The sequence below is a fragment of the Mycteria americana genome, chromosome Z, assembly GCF_035582795.1.
Source record: "Mycteria americana isolate JAX WOST 10 ecotype Jacksonville Zoo and Gardens chromosome Z, USCA_MyAme_1.0, whole genome shotgun sequence".
Classification (NCBI taxonomy): Eukaryota; Metazoa; Chordata; class Aves; order Ciconiiformes; family Ciconiidae; genus Mycteria; species Mycteria americana.
This window is the reverse complement of record NC_134396.1, coordinates 56,148,110-56,162,328: the sequence shown is the minus strand read 5'-3', so window position 1 is coordinate 56,162,328 and position 14,219 is coordinate 56,148,110. Positions and strand designations below refer to the sequence as shown.

Sequence of the window (14,219 nt, the reverse complement as noted above, 5' to 3'; positions counted from 1 at the left end):
GAGCAGTTTGCCATCAGGCTCGTTAGTCACCGTTCAAAATACACAGAGGGGCTAGTTTAGAAATTATTCCCTATTGTAAAGATTTCTGACAGCATGTCCCTGGAGTCCTAATTCAGAGAAAAATGATGACAAGATATCACAAGACTTGGGAATGCTTTCAGAGGATTCTCTTTTGGTTTATGTGCCTGTGCCTATGCCCAGCTCCCACATGTTCCCACCAGCCAGGAAAGAGATCACCAAGCTAATAGCTAATACTGCCTTTCTCTTCCATGCCAGAAACCAGCACCAGGACTCAGGAACAGGATGGCAACCTGCTTACACCACACCTGGTGTAAAGCTTAGCAGACAACCATTACTAGTACAGACCTGACTCTTTGTCTCTTTGGTGATAACAGGACCTCTTTGCTTCTTCCCGTTACAAAAAAAAAAAAAGGGGGGGGGGGGAAGCAGCCTATGGGTCTTAATGTAAATGTGCAAACAGAATTGCCTTGTGCAAATAAGGGCATTTTGCTTTGCTTATTTTGGCTTCCTGCTGGAGCTCAGCAAGCCTTCTGCTGAATCAGCACATACAGCTTTCCTGAGCCTGTATGAATTGGAAGTTCACCAATATAATTGGAGCCATTCAAGCTTTCATCACCAAAAAGCAGTGGGAAGCTTCAGCTGCAAAAAATCTCATGTGCAACTGAAAAGCTCGGAGAGCAGCTAATTGTAACCTCTTGCCCTTATGCTAAGTTTTTCAACATCAAACCTTGACTGCCATCAACCGGGCTCTCAGAAGCTGGTCTGGAATTTATATGAACTAAGCATTGCATTGATACATTTGGTCAGAAAACACAAATAGGCAGAAACCAAAAATTCCTGTGGCAACATGCCACTTTCTATAGGCATGACATTTATGGGGAGATAGATATACTGCAAGCCTCTCAATGTCTCATTCTCTGCAGGTGGTGTTCCACTTCATCTGAATGATAAATATTAATGGTGCAATAGAAAGAGATCACCTATACTCAATGGTTAAGGCACTTATTTGATAAGCAGCAGATACCAACACTAGGGAATATTTAATCCTACAGCATGAACAGTTTCAACAGAAGAAACTGAGAGGACCCTAAGCCCAAGCATCTAATAATCACTTACATAAGTACATTGCAGTGTGTGATTGACAAGCAACCCATTCTCAATTCAGACTAGAAACTAGAAATTAAGTCTCCCATACTCCAGATGAGTCCAACCACAAGGTTACTCACTATATTGTGTTGGCATATTTAGAACTGATCCTGCCAGCTCTTCCCTCTTTGTGGTTGGTGAATACTTACATATATATCTATCTATCTTTGTATATATACATACACTTATATTTATATGAAATAATTTATTATAAATATTTGTGTAAGTGTGCACTTATTTACTTTTAAAGAAAATTAGGCTTAAAGGAGCATCCAGTTGTTGTTTTTTTGCATCTCTGCCTAGAACAGGCTGCCTGAACTCAAAACATAAATTATTTGAAGTTGGCTGGAACAATAGAAAAAAAGGCATATTCTTGGAATATATGGTTAGCCAAGTTAGAGAACAGTAAAAATTAGAATTTCTACACTGTTGAAAATGTTGCCATTCTCTTTTACTGACATATGTGTTTCTGTCTGGAAAGCTGCTTAACAGTTCTGTTATTGATTTACTTTTAAAAGCCCACGTATAGCTGTGAACAAGTTAAAGAACAAAAAATACCCAAACCACTTTACTATGTATGCTATATGCTTTACTACACTAAGATGTTTCTATATCCAGTTTTAAACTTACAAAAAACCTAAAAATAATGTATACATCTTAACTACTTGGTCATAATGGACAATAAAAAACACTCACTTCCATGTGATGCTGCCTACAACAAGGACAATGACAACTCATGAGAAACCTCATGACATCCTGTGCATGGAATGTATCACAGCTGCTACACACACAACTCGGTATTAGCACAGAACTAGTTTTTCTGCAGTACAAATACTTCAGCGATATGATAAACTCACTCAGCCATTAGTCCAATGATTGCATGAAAAAATTAAAGTATTAAAAGTACCACTTAATATGTGAAATTAGACTAAAGTTTAATGACTGGTCTCTGCACGTGTCTTGTTTTCCACATAAATTTGAAAAATGTTTTTAAAATATTAAAAATGTACGTATAAAACTTTTTGCCCCCCTAATATACAATTTGTTGAGTATTCTGGATTAGTTTTCTGATTATTATCCTCATGTGTTATTGAATTTGCATTTTAGGACACTGTTTTAGAGATTGGGCAACAGCACCATAATGCCCTGGCTGTGCTAAGGAGTCCAGACTGTGAAGCTGAGAGAAAAGGCATGGTCACACTTCAAGTACATGCAGTCAAAAATAGTGGTGTCAGCACAGATGGAAGGAAGGCAGGGATGCCCAGGAGGGGTGTTAAGGAGGTGGAAGTGATCAGCAGAATTTGCACATAAAGCAGAAAATGGAATTTGCAGGATCCGGCTGGACCCGCGGTGGAGACTGGCAGAGAGAGGAAAGCCAAGGCAAGAAAAGACACAGAATTTGAGCCAGGTTGGAAAAAGCATTTTCTCCCCCTCACCCACAAAAAGCCTTTGCCTGTGAAACACAAATGGGAACCAAAATGAAACACAGCCAGACGTTTATTTGGTCACAGGTTGGTAGGAAAGGTGAATTCCTAGAGCTGCAGTTTTTATAATAAAATAAAAAGTCACTGACAGTATTTCACTGGAAGTAGGAAAATTGGTCCTTTCAAAAATAGGTCAGCATCTCCATACCATGCCCACTCATCCCGGGTTTTATACTGCATTTTGAATCAACTCAGTACAAATACAGTCCTCAAGGTAATCTCCTGTAAATTTCATTTGGATTAAATTCCTTAAGTTCTGAATTGATTTTTGAAAAATAAATTAGTTTGTGCTTCATGCAGTCAAAGAACGATTACACAATCTAGTTTGTCCAAACAAATCAGGTGAAAGAATGAATGGTCCCAAGAAAATTGTACCTATTACAGAGCCGTGGAAATGTGTGCTGCCAAAACTGCAGTAATAGATTGAAGTTCTGTATCGGTTTCCATAAAGAATACTGGGGTTTTTGTACAGTTTACAGAAATATAAAGTTAAAATACATTAATTCACTCTTTCTTATATATAGATTAGAAGGTCAAAATGGATTTATAGGAATGAAATTACTGTTCCTAGACTTCAAAATTAAATGTCCTGTTCAAAGTTAAAGACTGGACAGAACAAAAAAATCATTGACAAAGTTATTGACATATATACAAATGAAAATTAGATTTAAAAAAATGCATATTCCGTGGCATTACTACTATTGCCTTCATTTAAAAAAGCACATACATGTAAATTCGGAAATTCTCACAACTTGCATTTCATGTGAAAGTGTATCAAAACAAACTTTTTTCTACAGTGAACTTACATGCAATTCTTAAGTTATTCAAATTTGATCTAAAAGCTTCTTCTAAACATTAGTATCTACATACACAGGATTTGAGGCAACTGTACCCAACTGCAACCCTCCCTTCCCCCTCATGATTTCACAACTTGTAAATAGAATAGAAAATTTCACAAAATGAACATAATGTAGGGGGGGAAAAAACCTTGAACTCCCACATTCTATAAGGAATAAAACTAATCTTTGAAGAAGGCAAGGTTGGTGGAAAAAACATACACTGTTCTGGAAAGGAAAGCTAATTCCATTGCATTCCAGAGTTCTGTCTGGTTTGATCTTGACAAGAAAAACATCCATACCTTTTCAGATTTTGATTCTATGACTTTTAGCTGCTGTGTTGATTTTCTAATATTTGAGGTGAAAGGACTTTTTAGCAATCGATTCCTGTTCAGGCTGGCCTGCAAAGGCATTGCAATAGACCAACAAGGTATTTTCAATATTCAGCCTTCACTGTATTCAGCAAACAAAAGGAGCCCTAAATAAGCACATTCCCAACAAAAGACATACATGGTTTTTAAATGGTAATCAAACCAGTGCTTGCCAATATTCTTGAACCTGTAACTTCCACAGATAACAATTTGTAGAACTGTAATCCTTTAGATGTGGGCTAGGTTGGCTGGTGAAACACTAATTACAATGCAGCAGTCCAAGCCACCCCTGCTGCGGTGGCTGGACCAGTAGCTGCTAATTCCTGCTGGGACTGCAGCAGCATATTTCTCACTAGTTTCCAGATGGGCTCCTCCCTCAAGGATTTCAGGAAATTTATAAAAAAGACCTCTATCCCACAAGGATTCTTATCACTTCATTACACCTAGCATTATTGCCTTTTAAAACAGTGGGCTTTCAGCTAGGGGTAAAATTAGCTGCATTCTATAATATCCACATTAATATTAGATTATTTCCCCCACCTCAAATACTACTTCTTAATTCTCTGTTTAGCTGGTGGGTAAACATCGAGGACCAGAAACAGACCACAAACACCGCATATCTTAAAGCATTTTGATGAATCTGGCTTCCCTGCCTTTCATTGAATGGAAGAATACAACTGACCCAGACTTACTAAAAGAGCAAGAATCATTATCTCAGACCTTAATTTGACAACATGGAAGCAAAATTTGAACTACAGTGAATTTCAGAGGTTACTGCTTTACTGCGTGTACGTTGCTGTCCTTGGTGTAACTCGACTTTCAGAAAGTTGGTTCCTGAACAAAGCTTCAAGTAAGACTGCTGAAATGCAGATATGAGGCAAAGATCAGAGCACTTTATACAGCACTATGGAAGAAAAATGTATAGAAAACATATTTGCTCTTTTATCTTTTTCCTTTAGCCCCTTTAAAAAATTGGGTTAGACCACACATAAAAACAACTGTCTTTCTAAAAAACAGCAGGGGAGTTCCCAATAGGAAAACCAATTTCTTTCCTACCAAGTCTGAAAAAAACCTTGCAGCTGAAAGTTGGCTGAAAATGAACTTGTAATAGTGTCAGGTTGATTTTTTGACATGAAGCTCTTGCAGGCCAATAGATGCAGAAACTGCTTTTGAATATGTTGTTTAGAACAGAGTTTCCTTTGAGACTGCTCTTCTCTTTTCAGGGACAGGAGAGTACTTACCTACTCATGTTTGGGCAGTTCAGTGAAATAGGGAGAGCAAAGAAAAGGAGGTAGGAGTGGACCGAGTGACCTCCTACTGCTTCTTCCAGCAGGATGCAGATTTTTGTCCTTGGTACTGAACTTTGGAAACACCGGGGCAAATTTTCAAAACGAGGTGCTTAGACTACCTGTGCAAGACGCAGACCCAAATCCTTGGATTGGCAGTCTCAGGCATATTCTCATGACCACAGACTCTGTGCATGCGTTTTCAGTCTATGTGACATGCCGTGCAGCCACCATCCCTCCCTAAGCAGCACACAAAGCCTGACAACTGAAACAGTTCAGTGAACATAGCCCCCCTGGAAATCCACACGCCTTATTTTAAGCACCATTTAAACCATTATCTCATAAGCAGCACTTGTTTTTCCCCCCTCCTCTTAAGAGATACTAATGAAGAATAAACATTGTTTATTTAATCTTAATGAAGAGTGCATGCAAGGAGAAAGAGTGCTGAGCAGTAAAAACTTTTAAAAACCTTCGAAAGTGTATTGCAAGACCTTCCTCTCTGGACCATTGCAGAATTGCCTGCCTGTTTCTCTCCAGTGATACATTCCTTCATCAGGAAGTGTTTTAAACAATCTGTACTTTGAGTAGGTGTCAACATCATTGATTATTGCTCTTCATTACAATCTCCAGGTGCAGAAGGCAAACCGGTCTTTGCACTAAATGACAACATGTGACAGTACGAACAGCTTCACATATCCTGTAATGACTCTTGGTTTTCCCAGTTGAGGGAAGGGAAGTAGAAGGGAGGTTACGGAAGTTTGACTACTAGCAGATTGCTCTGTATACAAAAAAAGTAACCTTTTTAAATCAGACAGGGATAATTTTGTGGCTATTCACATCTGCATATCTAAACCAAGCTTTGAACAAAATTCTTTACCAGCTAATTTAGACCAAGTCATTTCTGGGATTCTGCAAGCTCTTGTGCCCATGCTTATCCTGAATAGCCTTCACTTTGGTAAGCTATGCAACTTTCTCCTTGGAGGTTCGTGTTGTGCTGAATCATCAACTCCTATGCAATGGCTTCTCTGAAATAAGTTGCTTTTGCCAAGAAGTTTATGTGCAGTACCAACCCAGGATCTCTTATCACAAGCTAACAACCAAAATTTTAATATATGGCAGATTTTAAAGTTCTTTGGCTTTTTTCTAGCTACTCTGTATATTTTCTTCTTTAAACCAGGTGGGACAGCCATTTCTAATCATAAGAGGTAAGACCGAAAGCCAGGCAATGCAGAAGAGTTTGGAAGATTGTATTATATTTTGCCAATGCTCCCTAAATGAACACTTGTTATAACGTTTTGCAAATTCTGATCATAGTTACATATATTCTCCATTAAAGATATTCTATTTTTGAAGTAAAAAGATAAACTGAGATAACTGATTTTCCATAATAGGGAGCACTTTTAATGTGTCATTTTTAATATTGTAAGTCAGAAAACCTAATTTGCCATCATCATAACAGTAACCTGCAGACTTACACTTGGTTGTAATTTTATTGCAATAAAAAAGCTACAGTAGAAAGAGGAGACTGCAGCAGGGAGCACACTGATACTATACATAAAACAGAAAAACAGATTTACTGAGAAAATGAAGATAGCATTAAGGCAATACACCCTGCTGCAGGTTGTGTCAGTGGAGGGTTATTTCCATCAGAGCAATAAGTTTTGCAGTCCTCCTAAGTCTGATGACCAAATGCCAACTTACTGCAAGCACAAGGGAGGTATCACATCAGGTCTGATCTTCCAAAACTATAAAGCTCGACCTTTCTAGCTGGGCAGACTTTGGTACTGGTGGCTGGGAAAGACCTAAGTAGGTCTAGCCCTTCCCTAAATGTTGGATTTCCTCCACGTGCGCACAGGAACGGTGCTGCGTCAGTCCTGAGCTATCCCTGCCACGAGGAGGCAGCCACCCTGGAGCAATCCCTACCATCCACCCTGGTGCCACGTCCCACACGCCCCCAGGGGCAAAGTGGGCAGGAGGCTGGGGTCACCACACCTCCATTCTCAGAGTTACAAGAATGCCATGCACAACTGTGGTGGGTTGACCTTGGCTGGCTGCCAGGTGCCCACCACGCTGCTCTATCACTTCCCCAGCAACAGGATGGGGGGAAGAAAAATAGAATAGAAAAGCTTGTGAGTTGAGATAACAACAGGGAGATCCCTTACCAATTACCGTCACAGGCAAAACACACTCAGCTTGGGGAAATTAATTTTAATTATTGCCAATTAGTAACAGAATAGGATGGTGAGAAATAACAACAAAACTAAAAACACCTTCCCCCATGCCTCCCACCTTCCCAGACTCAACTTCACTCCCAACTCCTCTACCTCCTCCACCCAGCGGTACAGAGCAACGGGGAGCGGGGGTTGCAGTCAGTTCATTACTCTTTGTCCCTGCCAATCCCTCCTCCTCACACTCTTCCCCTGCTCCAGCGCGGGGTGCCTGCCACAGGATACAGGCCTTCATGAACTGCTCCAGCATGGCCCTTTCCACAGGGTACAGTGGTTCAGGAACAGACTGCTCCAGTGTGGACTCTCCATGGGGTCGCAGCTTCCTTCAGGGCATGTCCACCTGCTCCAGCATGGGGTCCTCCATGGGCTGCAGTGGGGATATCTGCTCCACTGTGGACCTCCGTGGGCTGCAGGGGGACAGCCTGCCTCACCATGGTCTTCACCACGGGCTGCAGGGGAATCTCTGCTCCGGCACTTGGAGCACCTCCTGCCCCTCCTTCTTCACCTTGGTGTCTGCAAGGGCTATTTTCTCCCACATTGTTCTCACTTCTCTCTCACACTGCCACTGTGCAGTGATTGTCATCCTTTCTTAAATATGTTATCACAGAGGCACCATCAACATCACTGATGGGCTCAGCTTTGGCCAGCGACAGGTCCACCTTGGAGGCAGCTGCAACTGTGTCTGACATGGAAGGAGCTTCTCGTGCCTTCTCACAGAAGCCACCCCTGCAGTCCCACGCTACCAAAACCTTGCCACATAAACCCAGCACAACAACTCTGTGGGAATCTTACCAGAAGGCAAGGTACACCGTATTCACCATGTCCACCTTATCCCCTAGGCCATAGACACTCTGCAAAACAAAAAAACCCAAAAAGCCTGTGGGTCACACACAGGCTCAAGCCATGCCAGTATTGCCTGCACTCTCTTACCGCTCTGTAAGCTCTTACAAATTGATCATTTAATAACTTGTTTCGATATTTTTCCCGGTGTTGATGTGAGCCTTACTGAACTACAATCTATTGACTCAATCGCACTCCACCCTTTTTTCACTCACCTGTATTTTGCTTTTTCTAGACCTCTGGGACCTCACCTGCCTGTAGTCACTTCTCAAGGGTAACAGCTGAAGACTCAGGTTTCGGTCCCGAGAGTTTCCTTCTTCAGCATTCTGGGGTGAACATCACCAACTCACCACCGACATCAGCACTCTGACTTGCCTAAATATTCTCCCATCTGTTCTAATTGGGCCTTTAATATTCTATTAACCTTTTACAAAGACCCCAGCTTTCTCTACACAATGTTTTATTTGCTTGTCTTCCCTATTAAGTAAAGGACTTAACTTTTTCTTCTTTTTCCTCTTCCTCCTAGCACATTTCTCAAATCTCTTCCTTGGTAAATTTAATCAACTATGCACCTTCAGCTTTCTCACTTCCCAGAACTACTGCTGTGTCCTCTGTTCTGTGTTGCTTTTTCTGCTTTTTGTGAAATTCCATTCTTTATCTTCCTATTATTTGACAGCTCCTGATGCAGAAATTTACACCTACAGGAACTTCAACAGGATGTTCAGAATGTCACAGAAACCATTCACAGTGACGGTGATCACAGACCATCCTGGTAACTAATGACATACATATGCAAGCAAGTGCACGTACAGTGAATTAAGTTTTCAATAAAGTGTCACCACTACTCAATGCTTGAGATGAGGGAGCTCTTTTCTGTAGTTACGAGAGTGAAATTACCATTTTCCAGGAGGAGATTCCAGATCTTCTAGCCCATGAACATCTTTTTATCTTTTCTTGAAGCTCCCTACACCAGCCACTGACCAAGCCACTGTTTAATTGGCTATGTTAGAGAAAGACTGTAGTTTTCAATGACTGCAATTTCCATTTTTAAAGGACAAGCTTTGTAGCTGTCAGAGCTGCTCTGTAATCCAGGATAATGATTCTAATCTAATCTATGTTGGTCTGTACTCCTGTACATAAAGAATTCAAGATAATGGTGTATTACAGATTTAAAAATAAATTAATTCTTTCATGGTCTCCCCATCATACTGAAACTTCAAGCACAGCATACTCCAATGACACATATGAAGACTGGCATTTCCAACCTTTATTAGAACATAAAATAGAATCACAGTTAAGCAGTATTTGCAACATAGTCAGTATAGGATTTTCAGATCCACGATTTATTTTTTAAACATATTAAAAAAAGTTCCCCATGTACTTCCAGAGAGAGACTTGGAATAAAAAGTGTGGTCAGTTGTGCCCATGCATGGGTTCATGTGCTTATAAGCATTAATTCAGTTACAGTCATACAATTAGCTGTCGATGTAAGCAAATAGCTGGTGCCTGCCCTGCACAGCAGATGTCCTCCGCAGGCATGGGCTTCAGCACCCACATCAGCCACAGCCTGACGCCACCAGACCTGTGAAAGGAGCTGTGATGCACAAGCAGGGAAGGAAGGCTTTGACACAGACCTCTACAGATCTTCATGAGCCTCTTGTCAGACAAGCAGGTTCTTGGAAAGGGCTGACCAGCCATGCTGCACAACACTGTGCCCCACAGAGAGACGATCAAGCATTGCATTCATATGCACAGCATCTTCCTCTGAATAAGAACTAAGCTGTGAAAGATATCACATACTCCTGCCACACCCTCCCATGATTTGTTTTCTTGATGTTTAAAGAGAAAATATCCTTAATGAGATCTTACGTGCTGCCACCTACTGAAGTCAAACTCCGCAAACTTAGTGAGCTTTACATGTTGAAATGCCGCTTCTGGGCTGGGATTTTGTGAGTCTGATTTACCTAAACTCATCCAAAATTGAACAATAATTCTTTTTTGAAGATTTAACAGAGTATGTACAGTACTCATTGTGATTCATAGACCATCCATCCAGATTGCTTATTTATGTATTTACAATATTTTCATATGCAGTACAAGTATCTAGTTAATAATGTTTTTATTTTGCAAAAGTTATAGCACAAAGTTGTAGCACATGTCAATTATATAAAGAATTTTAGTGAGGTCAGGATCTCTAAAGCTTTGGCTTCAAAAAGGAAGGCAAAGTATAATATAATTTTAAATTATTTGATACATCCTGGGGACAAAAAAAGTATATTTTTTTGAGGTTCACTATAATGCTGAGAAGTTTATCCAGGTTTTCATTCAGAGATTCCTTCCTCATGCCTCCATCTGTAATCTTCGAAAATACAATTTTTTTTCCTCCACTGACTTAATAATAAACCTGTTGGCAATGGCAAATTTGGGAATTTAGTCAGGAAACTAATATTTTTAATGAAACAACACTAATGCTTTTTAAACACTGAATACACTGACAAACTTGAAAAACTGTTGCAAGTACACAGATCACAGAAATTTGTGGAGGACCATGTCCTATCTTGACAATAAAGCCCAGTGGTCACGGCTGACAAAATATTAATTATCATGGCTAAACGCAGTCTTTAGTGTGAGCATATTAGAAAATGTAATATAAGCATATTACATTTTCTGTAAACGCCCAAGGATCCAAAAAGTGGTGTGCCCAATGCAGACCACAGTCTCAAGGACACTGGAGGCTCTGTCCCACTCTCTGTCCCTCTCCTCCTGCAGTCTTCAGCTTCTTCCATTTACCTGCTGGTGCTATCAGCAGTTCTGTAACTTACTACCCATGATCCGTATTTATCTCCCCTAAGCATCTCCATATTTTGGGAAGACTGTGCACCGATTATCTCAGCAACTCTCCCAATTCTGTTTAGGATCAGCTAGTCAATTAGGTAGGCAGAATGTAAACTAAAATGCCTCATAGTAAAAATGTTATAGCCTTAGGTTACACCTAAATGTCTATCATTTCCCTGGTTATATCAAAAATGTGGTTCAGACTGATGGAAACTAGTATATCTACAAACTAATTCAGGCACTTAAAAATGTTTAGCCATAGCAAGAGAAAACGATGAACATACCTCAATATGACTTGAGGGAGGTGGAGGGACTACACATACAGCCATGGGGCCATGATTTTCTCACAGGACACTGGAACATGCACAATACAGAAGCTGATGCTAATGAGGGTTTAAACACACTTCACCTATCTTTTTTCCCCTGGCAAACCCATACGGGAAGAAGACAACTGATTCAGAGCTAGCTTAAGTAACACCATACCACACTGAAACCAGTAACACAAAAAACCCTAGATTTTTCTGTTTTCCTTGGGAAAGATGTTATGGAAATAAAAGCAACAAACAGAACCATCAGAAGGACATCAGCAAGATGTTTTTCTAGTAATTACAGGAAAACAGAAGTTTTCAATAACAGCATTACTCTTGGAAACCATTTTCCCAGTAAAAGAGAAGTTTAACACTCCTTAGAGTTGACAGCATCTAATGCATTCTGCTGCTGCTCGGGAACATTAGAAACCCTCTGTATCTCCTTTCAAAGAAAGCAGAAAGTTGAGGTAGGATATAAAGAGTGAATAGTAGCTGAGTTATACAATAGCCTTTCAACTGTGGACATCTGATGTAGGTCTGAAAAATAGTTTAGGTCAGAAGTGGGACATGGTGATGTCACGCAGTTGTACATGTAGACAATGACTGCACAATGTGGAAAAATGTCAGTTAGATAAAGAACAAAACACACTCAAAGCAGCCTAATGTTAAAGAATCAAAACTGGCATTCCAGGGTATAGAAAAACTAAGTAACACCTGTCTAGCTGTATCTATTAATCTTTCAAATACATAAGCAATAAAGTAATTCCAAAGCTGATGTTACTGAGAAATATTTCTATCTATTATATACTCTTGTTCTGACATGAAGCTAGTTACAGGCTATTACAAGCCACTTAGGACTTTCAGGTCATATATTTCAAATTAACTGCTTCATTTCTCTGTATTCTTATTTCTGAATAGGACTCTTCAAAGCCATTGTGTCAGTCCCCTTAGGAAAAAAGCCTAGTACCTGAACAACATGCTGCTATCCTACATTTACTCCAACATCTCTGGGTTTCCCCTTATGGCTGCATTTAGCCAATTAGAGCACTTTTGAAGTCCCTTGTCTTTGGTAAGCCTTTCTGTAGCAGCATAAATGCAAAATTTATCTACAGGGCAAATTTGCCATCAGCAATGGAGTAGTATTAGGACCTAATTGCAGAGTGTAGTAGTGTAAAATCTGTGAAGATGAGTAATTAGAGTATTAAATTTATGCCTTCGTTGCTCCAAAAGTAAAAAGCAAGAGAGACCTTCCTTTAGTGGCATCACTCTTCTAGCATGTGACTACTAAGGCCTTAAAAAAAAAAAAAAAAAAAAACCAAACAGAAAAGGGAAATGAAAAAGAAATTAGACATGTAGTTCAGATACCTCTTAGCTTTTACCAAAGGGCAAAAAAACCTCCTCATCATAGACCTCACAAATAGCTCCAGTAAGACCTAAGCTTAGTGTGGGGGATTTTTTGCAGTGTTGAGCTACAATAATAGAAAATTAAGTAAATTTCCCGAATTATTGCCTGGAGGCAAAAACTCTCCTTCTTGTTAAAATACAATTTTTGTGCCAGTCTGTGTCAGGGACATGATTATCTGAGAAACTGACTTCCAAGTGCTGCATTATTCTTTCATTTGAGTTCTTTGGGGAAGTCAAGTTAGACTGACTTCTTAGGAAGTGGCATACTGGCCTTTTTGAAAGGTAAACCCAAGGTGTTTAAATATACATGCATTACACTTCCAGTGAAAATTGCTAATTTCTGACATAGCCCATCTGCTAATCTTTCAGCAGGATGGGCCTGGCTACAGGCGGAGAGATCAAATGATGCTGCTGCTGCTGCTGCAGAGATGCTGAGATAGCCTGCCCATATGGCAAAACTCTGTAGAGAGAAAGAGGGAAAGAAATTCTAAAAAAGTCACCCTGACTCAGAAGACCCACATTTCTCTGTCTGATTCATTTGGGTTGTGAAACAGCTTAGTTTTGGTCACTGGATTGCTCTCAAGGGGTAAGCACACAGGCCAAATATTATGAAGTTACACTCATCAAATACTTCAGTATGTCACAATCCCAAACAACATTCTTGTTATTTATTGCAAATCCTCCTTCTCCTCTCAAAAGAAAGGAAAGAAACAGGACAGATGGAATTAGGATATTTCTAGTGCATTTATCAGCAGGAAAACTGAAGTACATTTACAAACATTCTTTTTGCCAGCCTCAGCTGCATTGCCTAATGAACTGTATTATTTGTATTGAGTCAGAAATTATCCCTTTGTTGAACTGGTCTGAGACCATATTGCCCCTGCTTGGGAATCCACTATTGACTCACTGAGCTTCCACTCAATGGTTTGCTGCCCATGAATTCAAATGAATCCTCTCCACTTCACAGAGCTACAGTCAACAGCAGCATACACAACAGTGAACTCCAAACACTGCAAGGAGCTGAACCCGTTCTTTACAGCAGCGTGGAACTCAAAACATCTCACCAATACACAAGGACTGGAAGCAGCGCTTTAAAATCTAGGTGCACGACTTCTGGCCAGAGATTCTTTCATCCTACATCCTACAGAAAGTAATGCATGTTACATTGCACCACCAGACTACAACGGGAACAAAAATGCTAGTGTGGGCCACAAGAGGGTGAGAGAACAGAAGAGTGCTATTTATGGAAGTAGAAATAAGTGCAATATACCCAGTCAAAGTGCTTTTTTTTTTTTTTACTTATTTCATTTGCACCTTCAAATACTGAATTAATCCCCATAAAAGGTGATTTAAAGAATACTTTCCTTTGCTTTGTTTAGTGATAGTGTTTTGCCATTGTCATAATTTCTAAAAATCTGCTTGATTTCCTGGACATTGGCATTTACCACAGCCTACTGTCT

At 40.0% G+C, this 14,219-nt stretch overlaps 1 protein-coding gene across 3 annotated transcripts in view; it reads right to left on the bottom strand.

The window, feature by feature from the left end:
• CAMK4 (calcium/calmodulin dependent protein kinase IV) overlaps positions 1-14,219 on the bottom strand; it is a 175,954-nt gene that overhangs the window by 100,467 nt on the left and 61,268 nt on the right. For 2 of the 3 annotated variants that reach the window (XM_075488668.1, XM_075488667.1), the window contains one exon: positions 8,165-8,223. The exons of the other annotated variant lie outside the window; for it this stretch is intronic. In XM_075488668.1, the coding sequence (XP_075344783.1) occupies positions 8,165-8,193 (29 nt within the window). In that variant the 5' untranslated portion in view covers positions 8,194-8,223. The remainder of the gene's footprint in view (positions 1-8,164; positions 8,224-14,219) is intronic. 3 annotated transcript variants of the gene reach the window in all.